At 55.3% G+C, this 22,662-nt stretch overlaps 1 protein-coding gene across 9 annotated transcripts in view; it reads left to right on the forward strand.

The window, feature by feature from the left end:
• The window catches only part of HDAC4 (histone deacetylase 4), a 287,530-nt gene that overhangs the window by 198,720 nt on the left and 66,148 nt on the right, over positions 1-22,662 (forward strand). For 8 of the 9 annotated variants that reach the window (XM_045066714.1, XM_004743737.3, XM_045066715.1 and 5 more), the window contains 3 exons: positions 1,835-1,955; positions 8,075-8,196; positions 19,478-19,609. In XM_045066714.1, the coding sequence (XP_044922649.1) occupies positions 1,835-1,955; positions 8,075-8,196; positions 19,478-19,609 (375 nt within the window). The remainder of the gene's footprint in view (positions 1-1,834; positions 1,956-8,074; positions 8,197-19,477; positions 19,610-22,662) is intronic. The other variant, XM_004743732.3, reaches the window with a different exon arrangement.

Here is a 22,662-nt window from a genome sequence, read left to right on the forward strand (position 1 = left end):
CTAGTGTAGGAGGCTCACAATAGATTTATTGCTGTAAAACCTACAGCTCAAATGGGTGAACATTTAAAAGGTAAACACACAGACCCACCGTGCCACCCCCAAACGTACCATGAGAATACTCTGCAAGAAAAAATACTCCAAGGACATAAAGATACATCACAAGAGCGAAAGATAACTACTTGCCCGGGGAGTTATCAGGAACCACAGTGAAATACCGGCTGCCCTTCCCATTTGCAGCAAGTGACAGTCGCCAGTACTAATGAAGACGAAGTCATGTGGTAATCCTGAGGACTGACAGATGGAGGTGTGGGGTCAGGTGGTGATCCCGAATACTGATGGAGACATGCAGTCACGTCGTGATCCCGAGTACTGGTGGACAGAGACACGTGGTGATCCTGAGTACTGATAGAGATGCAGGGTCACGTGGTGATCCCGAGTACGGATGGACAGAGGTGTGGGGTGATCCTGAGTACTGATAGAGACCCGGGGTCACGTGGTGATCCCAAGTACTGATAGACAGAGACATAGGGTGATCCCGAGTACTCATGAAGATGCAGGGAGCCTGCCCGCTCGTGGCACATGATTGTTTATGTATGAAGGCACTTGGGAAAGCAATTAGAAGATGCTTCGAGGGGCGCCTGGGTGGCTCAGTGGGTTAAGCCTCTGCCTTCAGCTCGGGTCATGATCCTAGGGTCCTGGGATCGAGCCCTGCATTGGGCTCTCTGCTCAGCGAGGAGTCAGCTTTCTCTCCTCTCTCTGCCTACTTGTGATCTCTCTGCCTCTGTCAAATAAATAAATAAAATCTTTTAAAAAAAAGAAGAAGAAGATGCTTCGAGGGCTATAAGGTTCCTTTTGTTAAATATGTTGATTTTGTTGATCCTTCCTAAGCAAATCCTCAATATGATGACGTCTGCTCATGTTCACGGCAGTACAGTTTCGAACGACGGCAATAGCAAGGACGATCTAAAAATGCCTTCCAGTCAGAAACGGGTTTGTAAAATGTAAACTGTGCTTTGCTCACCTTCTGAAGTATCTTTCCACCATGAAGAATCCTGGTTGGTTCCGCACAACAGGAACTCTGCTGCTCACAGGAAGGGGTGGGTGCAGGCGTGCCGTGGAGTCTGAGCCCGGCCCCGAGGAGCGTGGATCAGACGCGCACGGGTCTTACTATAGAGCGGTGGGTCTGGACTTTGCTTTGTGGGTCTGTTTCTCAAAGTTGCCTGTTTTCTCTTTGGGTGAGTAACCAGCACGCAAGAAAACCACAGAGCACATGATTCTGACTTTTTAGTAAAGCCTGGTGAACGTGCTCGAAGTAAGTAGTCGATGAGCTGGAAGGAACAGAAACTTCCCTCTGACACGCATGGAAACGAAGCCGGCTCGGTTTCCTTGTACACAAGCATCACACTCCGTCCCTCTCACTGGCACTGGGGGGTGTGCACAGAAGCGCTCTGAGCGTCTGCTGTTTTTGCTCCAGTGAGAAGGAAGCCACCACGCTGCCAGCACCAAATTCAGAATGGTCTTTTATGTAACAGTATCAAACTTCCCTTGGTGGTTTTGTGTTAGGTAATAGTAAGTCTTCATGCTGATGACTTCTGCATTTTAGATGGGATGCAATTATGTAAAATCTTCATGGGAAGAAGGCCTCTTATTAAAACTTCTCCCATCTTTTTCCTTCCTTTGAGAAGCCGTCACGGCATCAGCAACATCCTGAATTAGAACCCTGGGCCCGTCTGCACACCTTCGCTCCCTGTCAGGCAAGGAGCCCCGCGGCCACCCTCCACTCCCCGGGCCGAGGCTCCAGTAGGTCACCTGTCTGTGCTTCCTTCTGCGCCAGGTGCGGTGGCCAGCACAGAGGTGAAGATGAAGCTGCAGGAGTTTGTCCTCAATAAGAAGAAGGCTCTGGCCCACCGGAACCTGAACCACTGCATCTCCAGCGACCCCCGCTACTGGTACGGGTAAGTGGGGGCGTGCGCAGGCTCTGAGCCTCCTCTCGGTGGCCCGAGCAGCACCCGGTTTTTCACCCAGCGAGCCAGGGGGGCAGGTGTGGACAGGAAGGCTGTGCGCACAGCCACGAACACAGGGTAATGAGCAGTCCGGTGGGTCTTACGCAGAGTCAGTCTTCCAGACAGAGAGGGGCCCATCTGTCAGTGAACGGACTGACGCGTGCAGGGCTGGTGCCTGGCCCTGACTCTCCTCATCATATATTTTGGCTGCAAAAGGAGCCACTTAAACTGGATCTCTGGTTCTAAATTGTACGAATGCACCTACTGAATTTCAACCTGGTGTTTTATTGACTGCTGGGTAAGCCCACAGCTGCTGTGGCGTATTTTATTTCTGTGCTAGGAACCCTCTCCCAAGACAGGCATAACGGACAGAGGCCACCAGGGAACCTTGCTCCTGCTGATAGTTAAAGAAAGCTGGTGTGGCGTTGCAGAAAGGTCAGAAGTGATGCCCACGTGCATAGGGATGTCCTCGGAGCACAAACTCGCTGCAAGGGGCTGGCCATGGTCCAGGCCACGTGGGGCACAGAGGGGCAGTTGTACATGGCTTTAAACCATGATCAAGGGTGCTTTGTAGGCTTTGCTTAGAAATACAGTTTTCCGCTGTCTTTGAGGGTAATTTTCATTTCTTACAGAAAACCCATAGGGTAGTTTTCATAAGTCAAAATATGGTTATCATTCATTGTATTGGGGAAAAACACATCTATCTTCAAGCTCTTAAAGGGGCAACTATTTGACTAAATCAAACACCACCATGTCCCCCTGGGATGGTCCCACATATCCTGGCAGACTACGTCGTCATCAGTACAACCAGAAAGGAATATTATTCCAAGGCAGAGAAAGCGGCCCTCGTGCCATGTGCTGCCACAACATGCCGCCAGGTCCGGAAGGCTGTGCTCACGCCTGTCTGCACATGTGTGGGCGTGCACGCAGGTCAGCCAGTGACACGACTCCCACTGCAGAGCAGAGGCAGTGGCGGCCGTGGAAAGCCACAAGCAAGGCTGTGGGCCCACATCCACCGCATGCAGGATTCTTTGGAAACGCCAGTAGCAGCACCTGGTAGCCCCACGTCTGGGCCCCCAGACAACCGGGGCTGCAGTGGGGAAGCTGCACTGTCCCCTGGGGGTGGGGCCACTGGGCAACACCCCCAAGAAAGCAGTTTGGGTAGCCTGTGAGATGGTATCCGTGGGGTTCACACTGAAGACAGCAGGAAGAGGAGTGGGCTTCGGGGACTCAGACTGGGAGGCACTGGGGGGATCTGAGAGGACAGGCCAGTGAAGGGACCAAGAGGGCAGAGGCGTCCTAGGACCTGCTGGGATGGAGCATTAGTAGCAGTGACTTGTGGGCTGAGAGGGTCAGTCAGGGACACTACTGGGGATGTAAGGCTGGCAAGGGCCCAGGGGACCGGAAGCCTGCAGAAGTTGTGGGCTGACCATGTCGGATGGTAGAGGTTGGTGCTAGGCTCCCTGTGAGCGGGCAGGAGGCTGGGACGGGAGACCACTGGCCGGAACAGAGGCTGTGGTGATGGGTCACATGTGACAGGAGAGTGTGTCACCTCCAGTCCTAGAGGCTATGGGGGAGGGTGGGTCCCAGCAGAAAGGGAGCACTGTGGAGAGAGTCTGGAATGGAGGGAGGGGCTTCTGGGGAGGAGCTCCTGGGCAGGGATGGGGGAGAGAGGGAAGGCAGGTAGCTTTCCATCCTGGGTTGTGGGGTCCCAGTGGGGACTGAGGCAGCTGCTGCCTGGGGAGCAGAGCTCCTCAGGCCTGACCGGACGCAGCCTGCCTGCCCTGGATTCAGCTCCCTTAGAGGGATTTGGGGCACATGGGCTGGAGTGGGGAAGTCAGCCAGAGGACAGGTTTGTTTGCACTGAATTTGGCAGCGGTCTTGTGCTGTCACTCTAAACCCAACATCACGGAGTGACTGTCGCATTCACTTGCTGTGTGAAGGCAGAAACACGGTCAGAAAACTGGGTCTTTGTGGAGGAAAAACTGAACTTTGACCTTGGCTTCACTTCACCCGCAATGATTATTAGCCCAAATGTAAACCCAAACACAAAAGCTGAAACTCCTAGAAGAAAAGATAGGAGAAGTTTTCACAGCCTGGGGCAGAGGTGGACAGAGTTCTTAGGACACTGCTGTCATCGAGCATAAGCCAAAAACTCCAGCAATGGACTTTATGACAATTAAAAACTGCTCTTTCAAAGGCACCACGAAGAAAATAAAAAGGCAAACCGTGGACTGGAAAAATATTCACAATTCCTATCCCTTCTCACAGGGTTTATATCCAAAATATATAAAGAGTTCCTGCCACTCAATAATAAAAAGATAAGTGATCTACTGAAAAAAATACAAGCAAAAGATTTGAATTAATACCTCAGAAAATAAGACCTATACATAGCCAGCCAGTCCATGAAAAGATGGTTAGCTGTCAGGGAAATGCAAATCTCAGCCATTGGGTATCACCCCTCGCACCCAGTGGGGTGCCTGGAGTTTAGCTGGCCAAGCGGTGAAGATGTGGGGCCGGTGGACTGTGGCGTGCAGCCAGGGGGAGTGGAGTGGTGCAGCTAGTGGTGCAGTGGTGGCAAATAGTCCAGCAGTTTCTCATAAAGGTGAACGTGCCCCTCTCCCCTCAAGACCCTGTCCTGCCAGGGTCTGCCCCAGAGGTAGAACTTCTGTCCACACACACACGTGTTCTTGGGGTCCCGGATGCATCGTTTGTTGCTGCCAAAGAACGGAAGCAGCCCAAACACGCACCAGAGGGAGAGCACAGGAGGCGGCAGGCCCTAGAGATGGGATGCTCAGGCAGAGAAGCGACATGGACCCCTGTTCGGGGATGCGGGTAAATGACGATCTGGAGTCAGCATAATGAATCTAGCAACAGAGCCAGCTGGCGACTGGGCTAGGGGACCCAAGCTCGGCTGCGGATGGCATGGGGTCCTGTCGGTGGAGACAACGCTGCTCTGTGTCCACAGTGGTGGTGGCCCCCCACGTGTCCCTGGGCCTAGAGATGAGGCTGTTCTAATGGAGATTTGTTGTGAGGGTGCCAGACAGGGCAGACTGCAGCGCCTCAGCATGATGGAGACAATGTGACCTGTTCACCGACCATTTTAGGCTGATTGCACGTTGAAATGATTGTAACTGGCATATACTGGGTTAAAGAGTGTCATAAAGTCAATTCAGCCATATTTACTCATTTCAGCGGGGCTGCTGTGCCATTTGAATTGCTTGGGTAACTCACATCGTCCTTGCGCTGGGCAGTGCTGGTTAGGCGAGGGCAGGTTGTGTTGAGGTCACTTGTATAAGTCTGACTTGGCGGGAAAGACCGGCTGTGGAGGGCTGAGGCAGCTGGATGCCATGGCGCAGCCTGAGGAGGGCCCAGAGAGCCGAGGAGAGGGCGCTCCTCTCTGTGCTTCCGTCTGCACCTCCTTGAAGACCACAGGTCATCCACCAGCGGCCCAGACACTGCCACCAAGCACCTCCTGCCAGGCTGTGACCAAGGGCTGTGACCGGGGCCATGACTTGGGGCCGGGAGCTGGGGCTGGGCCTATGGGCAGGGCTGAGGCTCATGGAAGGGGCCACCCTCAGGCTCTGCTCCCCTGTGTGAGGGGATGGGGGTAGCAGGTGTGCACATGGGAGTGTGTGAGGGTCTGTGCATGGAGTGGAGTGCACTGAATGTGTGAGAGTGTGTCAATGTACAGGTAGGGAGTGTGTGAGCGTGTAGGTGTGTGGGGTGGGGTACATGTGACTGTGAGCATGTCAGTGTGTGGGGAAGAGTGTCTGTGAGAGCACGTCAGTGTGCGTGTGAGTGTGTGAGCATGTCAGTATGCGGGGTGGGGTACGTGTGACTATTGAGAGTGTGTCAGTGGTGGGGGAGGATGTGTGTGAGAGTGTGTCAGTGTGCAGGGTGGGGTATGTGTGAGGTATGAGGGTGGGGTACGATAATGCAGGTGTGTGCGAGATGGAGAGCGTGTCACTGGGGGGATATGCATGCAGTCCAGGGTCAGGACTTCACTTTTGCTCACCCTCCAGGTCCTTGTTCCCTGGGACACACGTACACGGTCCCTGGGGCGGGTGGCGGCGAGGGGAGGGGGTGACAGCGGGTTTTCCTGGAGCAACCCACTTAGCTCTGTGGTGGGCACCTGGGGACGAGCTCTCGTCCGGGAGTCAGAAGGGTACCAGGCAGTTGCATGGTGGGGATGTGAGTCACTCGCTTAAAAAAGGCTGGGGGCTCTGTGGTGATAGCCCTGGCCTCCTGCGTGCTGGTTCAGCCCCATGTCCTGGGATGATGCCGGACTGCTGTGTGCTGAGCCCAGGTCATGGCCTTGCACTGTGGTTCTAAGGGCCCTATGAGAAAGGGAGGGTTTCACCCTGTCATCATCTCCAGAGAGCAAACCAGAAGAGAAGATCTATTAGATCTTGAACAAATACAGCTTTTCCAACTTGTGGCTTCTTTATAAACAGTGTATAATTGAAGTCTAATAACAGTAGTTATTATTTATAATACTATTCTACCAATAATTATTATTCACACTTTCGGGTCACAAAATGCACACATGGGTCTTTCCATGCGTCTCATGAAAGAGAAAGCGAATTCCTTCCCACATTGTGACTTAGCACTAAGAAGTTTGAAACCGGCTAAGGCCACATTCCCTGAAGGACACCTCAGAAGACGTGATTTGGTAGAGATAGTGTTGCCCTCAGACTTTTTTTTTTCTTTTTTAAGATTTTATTTATTTATTTATTTGACACAGAAAGAGAGAAAGTGAGAGAGAGCACAAATAGAGCAGCAGGGAGAGGGAGAAGCAGACTCCTCACTGAGCAGGGAGCCTGATGCAGAACTCGGTCCCAGAGCCGAAGGCAAATGCATAACAACTGAGCCACCTGGGGCAACCACCCTCAGACCTTTAATAAGATTGTCAGACAGTGTCCCCCTGACGTGAGACCAGGGTTGTCTCAGCGGAAGCACAAGTGAAAAGGAGGGCTTCTTGCCTAAGGAGGTGACCCTGTGTCGCGGGTACAGTCGTGTGCATGCACCTGTCCCCAGGAGCATGAGCTCTTGCCCACTACACAGCCTGGCTGGGCCCCACAGCCCAGATGTCCAGGCTGTGCTCAATGGACCGGTCTCTGTGATCAGCCCACAGTCTGCACAAGTTTGCTGTCCCATATTTAAATGATCCACCTGTAAGCATTTAAGAGCTCCTATTCTTAATTCAAATAACACAGGTGCGTGGATGTGGAGTACGTGTATTCAAATAAACAGTCGAACAAATTCCAAATAAGTAAGTTGGCAAATTTGCTTCAAGCCATTAAGCAGATTACACAGTTTAAAGACTCGACAGAATTCATTATACCGAGGGTGGGAGCTTCCAGGACATGCCGATGGTCTTCCCGAGGGCTGGCGGCACCCCATTCCCAAGCCCCACTCCCCTCCCGCCCACTTGAGCCTCTTGCTGGAGCCAGAGCCTGCCTCACCATTTTCAGGATGCTGAGTGTGCCTGGCTGGTCACTGGAGGCAGTAAACATCACAGACCCACTTCCCGGCACAGGGTGTTGGCTCCTGATACCCGCCATCCCCTAGGAAGTGGGGTGACGGGGTGGATTTTGTTCCTCTGAAAGTGCAGATGAACACTGGGTATTTTCTGCCGAAGGAAGGGTCCCTTGGGGATCCTTCAAGACTTGACCATTGCTTGATCCAAATACACCCCACCAGATCTCAGCTGCCTGCAACCGTGCAGGTCCTGTCCACATTTGGCTGCCATGGACCCCTGAGGACAGGCCTTTCCGTGGCTGGCTGTGGCCTGGTGGCCTGGGAGCAGCCCTGCAAGGAGCCGCCCAAGAGGAACAGGATGCCGGCCGGCTTCGCACCAGGCCCTGTTCCGCTGGGCACAGGGTTCAGCTGTGGAGGTGCTGCTCAGCCTTGGGTCACATGTTCATTATTGGTTTCTGTCTCATTTCAGCCTTGGGGCAGACAGGAGCCCGTCGCCTTGGTCAGCCAGAGCTGATCCGGGGCCGGTGTGTCTGGCGGGCTTCCGCCCCTTGTTGACTCATCCGTCTGCCTTTGCCTCTTCTCTCCAGGAAAACACAGCACAGTTCGCTTGACCAGAGCTCCCCACCCCAGAGTGGGGTGTCGGCCTCCTACAACCACCCGGTCCTGGGAATGTACGACAGCAAAGATGACTTCCCGCTCCGAAAAACAGGTCAGTGCTCCTTCCTGCTCCAAAAAACAGGTTCAGGTCTCCCAGGCCCAGGGACTGAGGGGTGGGGCTCTCGGCCGGCCCCTCCCACATGCCCCACAGGGGGCGGGGCTCTCAACCGACCCTCCCACTTTCCCTACAGGCTGAGTCAGAGGGAATCCCTGCTTGTGCTTAAGTATTGGCTTTTTGTATTAGAGCATCATTTTTTAAAATAATGTCCTTAAGTATTGCTTTATGATTCATACCCAGAGCAATGAGCCTCATGTGTGTACACCTACGGCTTAAAACTCACACTCATTTATAAACAACACCCAAGCTACCCTCCTCTGGGTGGTGTGCTCCACTTTGTCATAGCCCAGAGCATCCCCTGCTGGGCTCAGGGACACAGCAGCTCTTGCTGATTCACATGAGACCTTGTGGGAGCAGGCCAGCTGGCCTATGGCCCTTGGGGCTGACTCTGGGCGGGGCCTGGGAGGGCATCCCAGAGTGGGAGGAAGTCTGTTCAAGAAAGAAACTCATTGTGTCCTGCAAGGACATCTCAGGAGACCTCGGGGTGTGTGTGGCCCTGTCACAGACCAGAAGAAGAAGGGTATTCACACTCCAACAGGCGCCCTTGGACTTTTGCCAGTGGTGATGGTTTGAGTGGGCAGCAGCTTTTAAGAAAGATCAGAGTGGCCATGGCCAGGGCTTGAGGGTGGCCGGAAGGGCAGGGGCCAGAACGGGGGCATCCTGCAGAGAGGCTCTATCCACCACGAGGTGTGGGCAGGCTAGGGTGGGCTGTGGAGGATTGGGTCCCTTGGTTGCAGACATGCGGAGCCTATGGTCGCAGGGCGTTGTGGGAAGTTCCTACTTAGCGGAAATGAGGCTCGTGAGGCATAGCCTTCTCTTTGTAAACACAGATTTTGTTTTATCCAGAGGATTTGGGTTGCTTTTAGACAGATATTCTTTAAGGCAATGAGACATCAGCATCTTTACCTGAGTGATGAGGCACTGGGTGACAGGGCTGGGGGTTCATATACCACTCCATCCTAACAACAGAGGACTTAGAGCCTCACGACAGGCAGAGCTGGGTCCAGAGAGCTCGCTGCAGCACTCAGGGAGCAGAGCCCAAGTCTAGAGCCAGAAATTGCAGCAAGGCTCCTCGGTAGTGCTTGACTGACACTCAGGTGTGTGAGATTGAGTGGCCCCATCAGAATGGCCACGGGTCCAGGACCCCAGAGTCCTGGACAAGGATGGGAAGAGGACTATGGAGCCCCTCCGAGTCAACAGTGAGGATCCTGCAGGCATGGGCAGGGCTTCCCGTCGCCTGTAAACCCTCCCCTGGTGAAAGGGAAGTTGCCACTCTGTCCTCTTCTCCTCGGTGTGAGTGTGTGATTCTCACCCTTCCATTGAGGACAGCCGTGGGTTTCACCCAGATAGCCCATGCGCCCAACAGGAAGGTCTCTGTCAGGAGCTGGGGGCCAGTTCTCACAAGGTGGCCCCCATCCCCGCTTCTGGAACTTCGTGCTGTATTGGCCTGAGCTCAGATCAGCAGAATGGCAGGTCACAGGAAGCAGCGGGCTGTGTGGAGAGAGGAAGACCATGCGTGCTCCCGATGCCCTGGCCCAGGAAAGAGAACGAGGAACAAGGAGTCTCCCTCACTTTAAGGGCATGAGGGTGGGTCAGGTAGACAGAGGTCATGGGCTCCAGCAGCCAGCAGCTCGAGTCAGATCTTTCCACTGCTTTCGTAGCCCTGTGTGCCCTGCGATGGATTCCTTAGGTTCCCCTGGCCTCAGTTTGGCATCAGTGAAATGGAGCTATGCACTCCTGTATCCCCACACTGCTGTGGATATGCCGAGCAGACAGCTCTTCCTCCTGCCCTGGGTGTGGTGAGTGTGGCCCCCAAGGTCCCAGTGGAGGAAGCAGAAGACTAAGCACCCAGCCACCAAGCCGAGCCACCCACCTCTTGCTGAGGGGCCTTGCCTTGTCAGGAGACACCTCTGACTCTTCCCCTGATGTCCCAGGGAAGGGCAGCGAGCAGCACCGACCTCTCAGGGCCTCCTGGGGCTCCCTGGAATGAGCTCACCCCTCCCTCTCAAAATAGAAATGGGGCTGCCCGCCAGGGGGTGTTTGCTTTGGTTCCTCCCCTCTCCCAACCAGACAGGGCCTATGCCACCTGGACACTGGCTTCTGTTACAAGACACAGAACGTGATGCTGACCACTTGGAGCCGGGGTCTCTGGAAGACTCTGGATGCGGGATGGCCAACGCCACGCAGCCGCGGTGCTATTCCGCCGAGCTGCGTGGCCTGTGACCTTTTGTCTCACGGGCCCCTGTCATGTTTCTCGGTCTCTGTGGCTGCCGGTTCCTGTGCTGGGAGCACAGCCTGTCACACCTCTTTGCCTTGAACCTGGCTGTGCCCCAGCCCCCCACTGCCCTGGGACATGTAGACCCCTCGTTACCCTCAGGGAAGTGCCCGTGAGCACATGGTGCTCCAGAAGAACTTAATTAAGATGTGATTGCATTATCAGTTTTTCAAGAAGACATCACCAGCACATTAATAATATTAATAATAGAAAGATTTCAGAAGAAATGTTTAAATCACTTAAGGGAATGGAGTGTAGTTAGGTGTCTTGTATCATCCCGAAAGTATCCATTTTCAAACACTTGATGTCACTAATTCTCAGTAATTCCTATCTGCGTTTATATGAGAGTGCATAATAAGAAAGACTACAAACATGAAATCTTAATTACAAAATGTCTCGAATGATTAAAATTATAATCTTTAATAAATGTGATGTACACTTGAATATTCCCCTTGGTTTCAACTTGACCCCAAATCCTGTGGGTCTCACAGTGTCAGCCTGCCCCTCGGTCCCCAGGGCTCAGTCCCCTGCAGGACACGTGCCTGTGAGGTGCAGAGCCGCTGTCCCTGCTCCTTGGGTGCACTGTGCCCGGCTCTGCTCACTCTCAGGAGAAGAGCGCCCCGACTCACCCAAGCCTCTGAGTATTCAGGGAGTGACTTTTTCCAGTGGCCTGGGTTCACATCCAGCGGCTTCACTTCCTGCCCTGTGGTTTGGGGAAGGCTTTTGTGCCTCCCTGTTTTGCTATCAGGAAACACCTACCTCCTGGGCTGGGATAAGTCATGGAGTTGATGCTTGCAAAGTGCTTAGAGGGAGCCTGGCTGCGGGGGCTCTGCTCTCATTTTCCCAAGTTGTCAGGCTGCCCTTTATCCTTTCCCCCACCCAATAGCCCATTCCCGCCAGCCTCCACTCCCCTAGACCCTTCCTTCAGCCCCCCAGTTTCGCCAGAAGCAGGTGGAATTGCTAAGCTCCCTGAGGGAAGGCCACACAGCAATCTGTGCCATTTACTGCTAGAAGTCTCACCAACTTCCTGTGCCTTGCCTTCCTGGGGGTTTGGGAAAATGTCCTGGCCCCTGGTTCCTCTTCACCACCTGAGTGCCCAGCTTGGGCTCCCCTCACTTCCTGTTGGAGAGCCTGTCCCTTTCCCTGTGGTTGACAGCAGGGCATCCCCACCTCCCAGCAGGCTGGGTCCTGTCCCGGGGTGCACAGGTACAGAGCAAGTGCAGTGGAGGCCACCTGACTGAATTTCTGTCCCCTCCAAATCTACTAACTGAAGATATACTGGGACCTGTTCCATGCCACCCACCCTGCACCCATCAGCGGGTCCTCTCTGGGTTTGTGGGGCATCAAGCAGCTCCACCAAGGATTTCATTTGAGCAAAGTGCGTTCAACCACTGTGTTCGACCACACATTCACACGGAAGAAAGGACGCTTTCCCACTTCTTTTTTTTTCTTTAGATTTTATTTATTTATTGACAGACAGAGATCACAAGTAGGCAGAGAGGCCGGCAGAGAGAGAGCCAGTGGGAAGCAGGCTCCCTGCTGAGCAGAGAGACCAACAAGTGGCTCGATCCCAGGACCCTGAGATCATGACCTGAGCCGAAGGCAGAGGCTTTACCCACTGAGCCACCCATGTGCCAAGAGAAAATCCAGTTTTGTCATATAGATGATGTTTAGGTTATACTTTTCTCCAGTAGCTTCTTCAACTTCACATTTTTAAAGATGTTAGCTGCTGTCAATTTTTTGCATAACGCCTCTTAAATTGTCCTCTGTGACTTCGGACTGATGAAATGAGACCAGAATGAAACAAAACAAAGCTTTCTGTCGTTGCCCATCTCCGTCCACTTCCATTCTGACCGTGACCGCTGGGACCTCAGCACCGAGTGCCGTGTGCTGGACACCACTGAGGACGCCGACCATCTGTCTCAGGAAGTGCTTAGGGAGGAGTCGCGCCCGTCAGCCGTGTTGGAAGCAGTCCTGCTGCCCACCCTTGGCCCCAGATGCAGTGGGGGGAGGCTGGGTGGTACGGGCCACAGCTCCCCCTGGACGCTGGGCCCAAGGTGTTCGGCTTCCAGCCTGTGTTCACTTCTACGGCCAGTGGCTCCTGGGGCTCTTCCTTCTAGAAGGTTCCCGCAGCTCTGCACCTCGTAGGTTTGCAGCTGCTCACGGGAAGTGGCAGTCAGTTTCCAAGCTGTGGGAGACAGCAGTTTCCACTGTCTGTAGCTGCTCAGCTCAGCAGGGAGAGCGCGCAGTCAGCCTGGCCCACCTATGGCCCGCGGGCTGGGACTTCCCGTGGGATGGGGTGCAGCCACTGTGCTACAGGCAGCAGGGTCACTCTCTGGTCTGCTCTCTGGAGCAGCAGGAAGAACATGGCACCTGCTGGAGCCTGCCCTGGGTTCCCTGCACAGCCCGGCGAAGGGGGCAAGGCAGGCCTAGCACCAACCCACGCCCCTGTACGCCCGGTGTCCCTTGTCAGATAACCTGTGTTGCTGTCACATGAGTGTGGGTCACAGTGCACCCCCATACTGCATCCAGTCACTGAAAACCCCCCAGTGACTGTTGTTCCCATGTCATCTTTGATGGGCCTGAACGCCCAGGGGACCAAGTCCCTGTCTGTAGGGAGTACACATGTTCTCTTGTGACTTTCACGTCTGGCAGTGACCCTTAGGGCTGGATTCTGAGGCTCATTGCCTTGCCCAGTCACCGCAGTGACGTTGGGAGCCAGACTCTGTTGCCCACGCCCTCAGCCGGAGGGCCCGGCTGGGGCTGCTGTCCCAGACAAGGCAGCGTCTGCTTCGTCCCCAGTGTCTGTGCCGTGGTAATTTCGTGAGTCTCCAGGGTGCCAGGCTCTGAGCTGCTTGGATGGGCAGGGAATAGCAGGGCCCAGACCCCACTCAAGTGTCAGGCTGGACCCATGGGGCCGGGCCGGGGAGGCGCCCGGGCAGGTGCAAGGTGAGGCTAGGCTTTGACCCCAGACACAAGGAAGGTGGCTTCAGGCCCCATCAGCAGTCTCCTGACAGCCGCCTTGCCCCCGTCCTGCTGGATACCAGAATCCCTCTCTGCAGCTGGCCGCCGCATGTGTCCCCAACACCTTGTGGAGATCTGCCGTGGGAATACAAAGCCTGTGGAGAACCAGGGGCGGGCAATCCATGACCTCTGCAGCCATAGAACACAGCAGCAGGTCAGCGGGTTTCCCTAGGACCCTGGCAAACTGAGTGACGCTCCTCACAGCTGAGTTTGCGTGTCTCTGAGGTTTGGGGATGGGCTGTCACAGGGCCACCTGGGTCTTGCTTGCAGGTGGTCGGCGGCAAGCATGGTACAAGTCCCCAGCAGGGGCGGAGAGGGGCGACCCCCACTCACCGCAGTTCAGTGGAAAGGCGTGATTTGGAGGGTCAGTTGCAGTGTGATAAATGGCCCTGCACGTCTCGCTCGGGGCCGGGCCGGCAAGCTCTGCCCTTCCTGTACAGTCTCAGAGCAAAGAGTCGGGAGGTGGGGGGTGAGGGGTGACCGCAGCGCCAGGGGTGCTGGCCCCGCTGAGCTCCGGCCCCACGCGGTGTTTGCTGGGCTGTCTTCCATTGACTCTGTGCTCTTAAAAGTGGGGGTACCAGTGTGTTCGGAGGGTTTTTTAAAAGGCTTTATTGTGCTTTCCTAGGAAGCTTCTAGAGATGGTCCGTATGGGGAGTACTAGGCAGCTTCTACGTAAAGTGATTGGCTCACATACCCCGTGTCCCGTCCTTCAAACTTTGACATCTATCAGACTTGACCTCCTTCTAATATGAAAAGTACCAGAAGGGATCTTGAAGTCACATTTCACTGTTCAGTGGCCACCCCACACCGAGCTGATCGCCAACAGAAGAAATAGGCTACGAGACTGACCCAGTGGGAGACACCAGCCTCCAGCAGCATGTAGTACCTCTTTCTTTACGAAATACCACATACTGCGTGCTTCTAACAGAACATGAGTTACACCAGCTTCTGTGTCTTACTTCCCAGAGACAAGCTGCTTTGGTTAGTTTGGTATCTGTCCGGATATCTTCAGCGCATCCGTGTCGGACTGTGTATCGGGGGTAGCGAGCGTGTCTGGTTGTCTTCATGTTAACAAGAACACTTGCTTTGCGTTCTGTCCCGTGACTGTATTTTTCAGTTGCTGTTACATTGAGTCTATCTTTCCATCTGAGTGTGTGAGGATCAGCACCTCTTTCTACATGGTCTGGTCTGTGCATATAAATTTGTAACTCTTCTAGCATAACTCTACCTCTGCCCTCTTGTGCTAGGATAGATACCTGTGAATTTCCAGATGATCGATCCCTGCTAATGGGACGGCTGGCTTCAGGGGTTTGCGAGCTCTGAGATGCTGAGCACGTCACACCATAGCAGAGCTCCAGGGAGCCTGCTCTGTCCACATCATTAAGTGCCACCACGATCAGCCTAGCCCAGGCGACGGATGAGCCAGTTGTGCTTCCTGGGATGTTTTCGGCAATCCCGTCATTGTTAGACAAGCTCAAGTGTCTTTATTTCCTGTCTTTCCTGGGAACCCAGGTGACTGTGACCCAAGCCTTGGGATGCGTGGCCGGCAAGCTGTGTGGAGCTCAGAGTGCCTGCCAGTCCTGGGCTTGTCCGCCCCCGTGTATGGCATCTAGAACCACACAGGATGCACAGACAGGTCCCTCAGTGTTCAGTGGATGGAAGTTTAATGGCAAGCCCCTTGTGCTTTCTTTCGGGTGCTTTCTTTCTAGCGTCTGTGGCTTTGTAGGAGCTCCTGAAGACCATCAGTCTTCCGTCTGACACGTGTGCTATGAAAGTCATATTCTAGTCTGTCATTTGGCTTTCCAGAGTACTTCTTATTGTTTTCAAAGAAAATAAGTACGCATAAATCCGAGAACCGCATGAGGCTCAAGACAGGGTTTGACCCCACAGGGGGTCAGGACCTGCCCCTCCCTGCCCCTTGACAGGGGATGTACAGAAAGTACACACCTATGCAGAGTGACCATGCCTGTGTTTCCTTGTTTGCCTAATTCCCTTTTCCTGAAGCTGATCATGGTTTTTCTGTTGCTTAGTGTTCTGCGTTCCTGTTGTTAATTCACCTGGGAGAGCCCCCTCCCCCCCGCTCCCTCCCCCCGCATGGCAGGTGGCCCAGAGACCTCTCTCTGGCCTGGGAGACAGGCTCCCAGCCACAAGGCCCCCACCCCTTGTCCCACCTGCTGGTCCGCCCCCACGCCTCCCCTGCACCCTCTAGGGAGGCTCCGCCCCTTCCCCTGGACTCCTGCATGGCCCCCTCCTTCACCTTGCATGGGCACAGCAGCTCTCTGAGGACCTGAACAGGCTTTGAACGCAGGTCCGTGCACACTGGCAGATGTCTGTTCTGGCCGCCATCTGACCGATAATGTGGTTGGGTACAGAAGTCCCTTTCCCACAGGATTTTTGAGTTTCTGTCTTGCCTCCAAGTGGCTGTTGCAGAATCCAACAGCACTGACAAGGCCAATCCCTGCCTGGCCCCCAGAGCTCCAGAACTCTACAGGGTCTGCCTAGCAAGGGGCCGTGAGGAGCGCTCACCCCTGCCCCCAGCCAGGCACCAGGCCTCCTGTAGAGGGAGGAGGGTGTCTCCAGTCACTGGGTTAGTGACCTCCCTGCTCTGCCCTGACCTCTCCTGGCATTGTTATTAATGTGATCTTGGACCTTTTCACTCCCCTTTTCCTCCCACTGTCTTCTTCCCATACCCACGTCTGTCCTTGTGGCTTCTCCCCCATTGCCTCCCACACTGCCATTTTGTGGGTCTCGGAAGGACGGCTCTACCCATGTGCCCAGCTGAGATGGTGCTCTGCACACCCTTGCCTGCTCACCCCACCCCCAGAGCAGCCCCTGCCTCCAGACAATGTGATCTGTGGGTATATGCCACGGGCAGCTAGGTCCCTTTGCCCGACAGACCGTTACCCATGTTCCCACTCTCATGGCCGTTGTGCTGTGACCAGCCCTCGGGGAAAGCTGGACCTGCGTGAGATCGCTGTAGATGTGAGGGTTTGTGGAGAGCAGCCTTCATCTCAGCACAGGCACCTCCTGCCCAGTGAGGGGCAGGATTTGAAGGTTGAACTTGATCTGTCATGTACCTGATGGCCTTTGAGGAGAAACTTCCCTAGCGTGCTCACATTGCCCAGGAGGAGCAGACTCCGCGCTCGTGAACACAGTGAGCCCCCTTCCATTTCGGTAGCACTCAGCTGCTGGGAGCCACTCCCAGAATGCCTCTTGCTCACACTTGGCTGTCAGTCTGCCTGCAGCCCTATTCAAAGGAAGGAAATACGGGTTCTGTACTTAATCCTCCAGCCGCGCTGGGAGCTGCGTGAGCTTTGAGGACCTTAGACGTAGTTGGGAGCAACCCAGAGGAGCCCGTGGGGGTGGCACGGGCCTCCACGTGGCAGGTGCGGTCTTGCAGCTCTGCCCGTCTGTTGGGGGCTGCAGCTGCCTGTGTCTTAGGCTTCGACTGCCACGCAGAGGTGTTTGGGTGGCAGGCATTTGGATGTTTCAAGAACTATGTGGATGAACAGCTAGACCGCTGGCCTGGTGTCTTCTCTGTGGGGCCCGTAGAACTCAACTCAGCTTGCCCGACGCCTGCACCCGCGGCTCCTAGGAACGTGCCTTCTGCAGAGAAAGGAGGGGGAGTTGGGTCTTCGCTATACCACAGAGACGAGGAAGTGACTGCCTCTCTTCCCTCCCAGGCCCTGGCCCTGCACCCAGAGGCTCTGTGGAGAGACGGTCCTGGAGAACCCCAGAGGGAGGGGGAAGGGCCCACCCCTCTCAGTTTAAAGCTCTCCTTTCATCCTGAACGAGATGCCCAACATCTGGAGCACGTGTCCCTTGTTCCTGCTTTGTACCGGCACTGCATGTCAGGAGAGGCCCAGAGAGGGGCCGATGCTGGGAGGGGTGGTGAGTCCTGGGTCGGGTCTGTCTTTGCAAAGCAAGTGTCGCTGGGCTCACCTGGAATTGGGGAGGCTGGACAGATCCTTCAGGTCTCCCGGACTTTCATGTTCAAGTGCAGGAGGTCCAGGGGAGACCCAGAAAAAGTCAGATGAGCAGAGTCGTTTCATGAGGTGCCCCTGCTGCTGTGAGGACAGCAGAGCCATGCACCTATTGTTGGGAGAGGGAAAGGGCCTGCAGACAAGTGAAAGCAGCTGTGAGAGGTGGGAAGGGGTTTGGGGCCTGCCCAGTGCAGTCTCTGAGTCACTCTAGCAGGATTCCGGGGTCCCTGGGCAGGCATGGCTGCCTGACCGCTGACCTGGCCGGAGCTGTCACTCAACCATGTATATTGAATGTAGAGTGACCTGCAGGGCCTGGGGGAGGTCGGGTGCCAGACCCAGGAGCAGGACTGGTCTGCAGCTGGCCCAGTGTGACTCTGTCACCAGGGGCCACCCATATGCTATCTCCAGACACACTCCCTCCCCAGGGGCCCGTGCTGCCCCGTGATCTTGGGAGCAGCTTCCGACCCCAGCTTGGACAAAAGGGTGTTCGGGTCCTTTCAGCACAGACCTTGGTGGTATGAGGAGAGCTGTTACTTTCTTGCCTGTTAGATGAGGTTTGGGTTTTTTCCTTGTGTTAAGTAATGGTAAGAAACTCCATGTAAAAATAGAAGTGAATGAAACATTTAAATCTACAGTCATCTCAAAATAAATAAGGAAAGAATAGTTTCCATAATCTTCATACAAATCCTTCCCACTCTTGGTCGTACAGTCCAACAGGGGAATGGGCACTCACCCTACACACGAGCACAGAGCAGAAAGGGTGCCTCTCCCCATGTGCCCACCAGAACCTGGGTGGCATCGTCAGAGGTACGGCGGCCTCATAAAGTGTGTCTTCGATTGCTCTGGGAAGCTTCATGTAGGTGGCCTGCTACCCCCTTCCCCTCCCAGGGCCCCCAGAGAGCTGCCCTTTGCCTCCCAGCCTCCGGCTGGGTCACTGGCACCCCAGCACTTAGGCCTGGCACACTGCTACCCTGCTTCCCAAGGGACCGGGTCCCCGTGCCCGGCCTGCTGCCTCAAACCCAGGCTGTCTTAGTTCTGATTCCAGGGGGAAATTCAATTATATTGCTTGTGCTCTGGAGAGCGTGAACTTCCTGTTCCAGAAAGATTAAAAACAGCAGGGTTGCTGATTAAAAACAAACAAAAAGGTAAAACCTTGCTTATTTGCAGAGAAGTAGTAGGAACTTGGAAGTTGTCAGGTAAAACCTCAGAACTTGAATGAATGTCTTTGCAGTGGCGATCTCACCCCTGGCCTGGCCCTAAGGCCTCATGGAGACTCCTGCATGGGCATCCACATGGGAGGGGGGGCACCCTCCTCCCAGAGCAGCCTCACAGGGGCATGCCCTTGCCCTGCTTCCCGGAGCTGTGACCTGGTTGGTCAGGGGGGGTGGTCTGCTCTCCAGGTGCAGGGGCATGGGAACCCCTGAGCTTAAATACACAGGTTTGCAAAGTCCACGCAGAGCTGGTGACAGACCGAACCAAGCTGAAACGCCTGTGTCCTGTTCAGGTGGCATCTCAGGGAGACAGGGACTTGCTCACCCCCACGCGTGTGTGGACTGGTTGGCCCTAGGGTCCCAGGACAGCCGCTCACCTGCAGTGGCTTGTTTCCGGGTTGTTGGCTGCAGGAGGAATTTCTGACAAGCAGATGAATAAGGAAGTGTAACACAGAGCAGGTGGGTCACCATCCTTCAATGACCCATGGGGCCACAGAAACACAGCAGGAAGCCTCAGACAGGCTTTGCTCATTACCTGAACCGTGGGTGGGACTGGAGGTCCTCCGCACAGACCTCAGGAACGCTGCCTTCCCTTTACCCTGGACCCGCACATCCGTGTTGTCTCAATATTTACCCAACATGCATATTTTTTAACTGCCAGTGAGAGAAACTCGACCACAGCCGTGACCGTCTGATTATAACGGTGTCTCCTTTTCATGCAGCTTCTGAACCCAATTTGAAATTACGGTCCAGGCTAAAGCAGAAGGTGGCAGAGCGACGGAGCAGCCCCCTGCTGCGCAGAAAAGACGGGCCAGTGGTTACAGCTCTGAAGAAGCGCCCACTGGATGTCACGGGTATGCCCACTGCTAGCCCACCCCTGCCCCACGGGTCGCTCCTGTACCCCACCCCACCCCCATACCCACACCTCTGCACGGTGCTCTCAGCCCCCGGTGCCTGCAGTGCGAGTCCGAGAGCCGCCACTGGTGTCTGGGCACACAGGGCACCTCCTGTCTGCTCGCAGCCCCAGCCTCCAAGAGCACCCGGCCACCAGAACACCCGGGTTGGACACTGCATGGGGTGTTTGCAGGAATATCGAGTTGAGGGTTCTCTGAAGGTTTCACTGATCCTGTCCTATTAGCAGTAAATCACATGGTTCTGATCTGCTCCACTGCCCGTTACAGTGTCCAGACCACTGGGGAGCATTGAAATCTTCCTGGCAAGAGTCCCACAGGTGGGAAGGGAATGAAGGAGGGAGCGCAGCGGTCCCCACTTCCTTAGCGAGCATTGCTCTCGGCCCCCATCTAGTGGTGGGCATGCGGTAGTGCACCCCCAGCCAGAGCCCAGTCTTCAGGGACGCCCTCCTTCCTGAGGATGCTTCCCACTTCCCAAGACGCACACCACCACAAGGGTGCAGCCCACCTCATGAGGATACGCCCCATCTCGGGGCACCCCCACCCTGAGGACGCAGTCCATTTCCTGTGGGCATGAGAACATACCCCAGCCCCTGGGGTGCATCCCGTATCCTGAGGGCACACACCAGCACCAGGATAAAGGGGGGAAGGCAAAGGCACTGTTTGCATTAAGTTCAGGTACCATGTTTGAAACCCGAGGCCCCTGGTGGCAGTCTGTATGTGTTGGGTTCTTAGGGTAGGAGGACAGGGCTCCCCGGGCTGGTCCTCTGTGTCCGTGGCCAGCACCGCACACACACTGACCGAGCCCAGGGCCTCTGAGTAAGGGGGAGAGCTCCGCTCCCCGCCCCATCCCACTGTGTTGAGGGTTCTATAGCAGCGGAAAACCCTTCATCCAAGCTCTGGCCTCTGAGTGTTTGTCTGAAAGGGTTGACGCTCCTCACTTTGTTACTAATGTTCAGTGCTGGGGGTTCAGGGCCTCGTCTGAAGAGAGGAGGGACCAGCACCCAGAGTCTCAGCACCTGGGGGATTCCATGTGAAGTCAGGAGTGAAAGCCCATGTCCAAACACAGATGCAGCGTTGTCTCCTTTGAGGCGTGCCTGGCAGTGGGCCGGCGGCTCCCATGGGCAGAAGGGCCACTCATGTATTCTAGTCCTGCAGTGGGTGAGATGGAACCGTCAGCAGGCTTCTTCGCGTGTTCACATTGTCCGCCTGGGGCTGTTGAATGCCACGGTGAGTCAGCACCAGGCTGCGTGTGCACAGAGGGACGCAGGCCCTTGCCTTCCCGGAGCTCAGAGCCAGTGGTTACAGCTCACAGCTGCCCGTCACGGGTGGCCCCTCTAGCGAACTGCACCCACCCCAGCTGCCTGGTACTGGGTCAGGGCACGTCCAGGGTGCCCGTGAAGAGGTCTGGAGCAAGAAGAGGCTGGGGAATGTGTGGGGGGTAAGTGCAGCTGGTACAGGGACAAGAGGAGACAGGCTTCCAGGGGCAGAGTGCAGAAATGCCTTTCCAGGAGACAGGAAGTAAGAAGCTAAGGGAGGTGGTCCCGATCGAGCAAGGGAACCCCCATTTGCAGCCCTGGGGAGCATGGTCTCCTGCGGGAGAGCAGGGGAGTGCATGTCTGCAGAGGGATAGGGGGGCGGGCTGGGGGCCCAGCTGGGCAGGTCGGGGCCCAGGACCAGGCAGGTTCATAGCTGCTTTACCCCAGTTGCTAGCGAAGGCCACGCGTGCTTCGGGAACAGAGGTAATAGTGAGCTGCCTGTGCACATACGCATCCGAATGGTTAGATCTCATGGTGGGACATGGATTCATCACAAGCACTTTTGGCACCTGGAGTAGGACCCCACTTGGGCAGGTGCAGATAACACTGTGACGATGACACATTTGTGTTCATTTCCCAGACGACATTCCTAGAAGCAGCATAACTGAGTGGAAAGTGAGTGAAGAGCTGGGTATATATGTTTTCTTGGCCCAGTTTCTCACACTCTTGCTACGCAAGAACAGTTACCTGGTGACCCCGCTGGGGGTGCACGTTTGCAGGGAGTCCTGGGGGAACCCAGCGTGGCGCTTGGGCTAGGATCCGCAGAGAAGGTGTCCTACGAGGGCCACGGGGATTGCACTCGAGGGCAAGGTGGCGGCCCTGGAGGCCACAGCTCTGTCTTCATGCAGAAAGCCCAGGGGCCTTCTCGGCAGTTCCCAGTTAGTGAAGTGTAAGCAAAGGTGATTTCCCCCAATAGAGAAGTAAACTCTGGGTTTGGTGTGTTGGGGTGGGGGGGGGTTAGGGGGTGAGGTTTCTGGTCTGAGCTCATCGTCAGCATCTGGGATGGCCGGTGACCTGGCTGGCGATCTTGCACTCACAGCTGCCCGGTCAAGAGGACCAGGGACTGCAGAGCTCTCTGCGCTGAGTCCATTGTCAAAGGGCCATGAAACCAAAGGACACAGAAAAAGCTGAACAGGTCCATCCATAAGCATGGAGTGTCACCACCGAGGCTGCGCTGGCAGGGAAAAGGAGATGGGGGTGGGATGCGTCCCCGAGGCACGGCCTGTTGCCGTGGAGACTGGTCCAGATCCGCAGGGCTGGGCTACGGCTCCCTGTGAAGTAACTTGGAGGATCACTTAGCGTGTGACTCTGGGAAACACCGATCAGTCCCCGAAGCTAGCAGCATGTCCCCCTGGGTGTCTGATGTCATGCAGGAAAAATGAGAGGCTTTAATTCAAAGGGAGTCCTGTGGCCAGTGGCTGTGTTGGTAAGCACAGCACACCTGACCGTCCCTATTCACAGTCATGCGGCGTCTGTGTTTCCTGGTCTTTTGTTGTTTGGTTATTGACATTTAAGGCCTTATCTTCCCGGTGTGTCAGATCATCTTGAAATTCAAGAGGAAGACAATTGGTAACGTGCATAACCTAAAAGCCCCCACAGAGCTGTCTGTGTAGAGCTCACGGGGGAGTCCGTAGCAAAACCAAAAGTAGGGAATCCACCTCGCAGCCCCTGTTTGGG

This window comes from Mustela putorius, unplaced genomic scaffold (genome assembly GCF_011764305.1).
Source record: "Mustela putorius furo isolate JIRA1106 unplaced genomic scaffold, ASM1176430v1.1 tig00003869_pilon_pilon_pilon, whole genome shotgun sequence".
Taxonomy (NCBI): domain Eukaryota; kingdom Metazoa; phylum Chordata; class Mammalia; order Carnivora; family Mustelidae; genus Mustela; species Mustela putorius.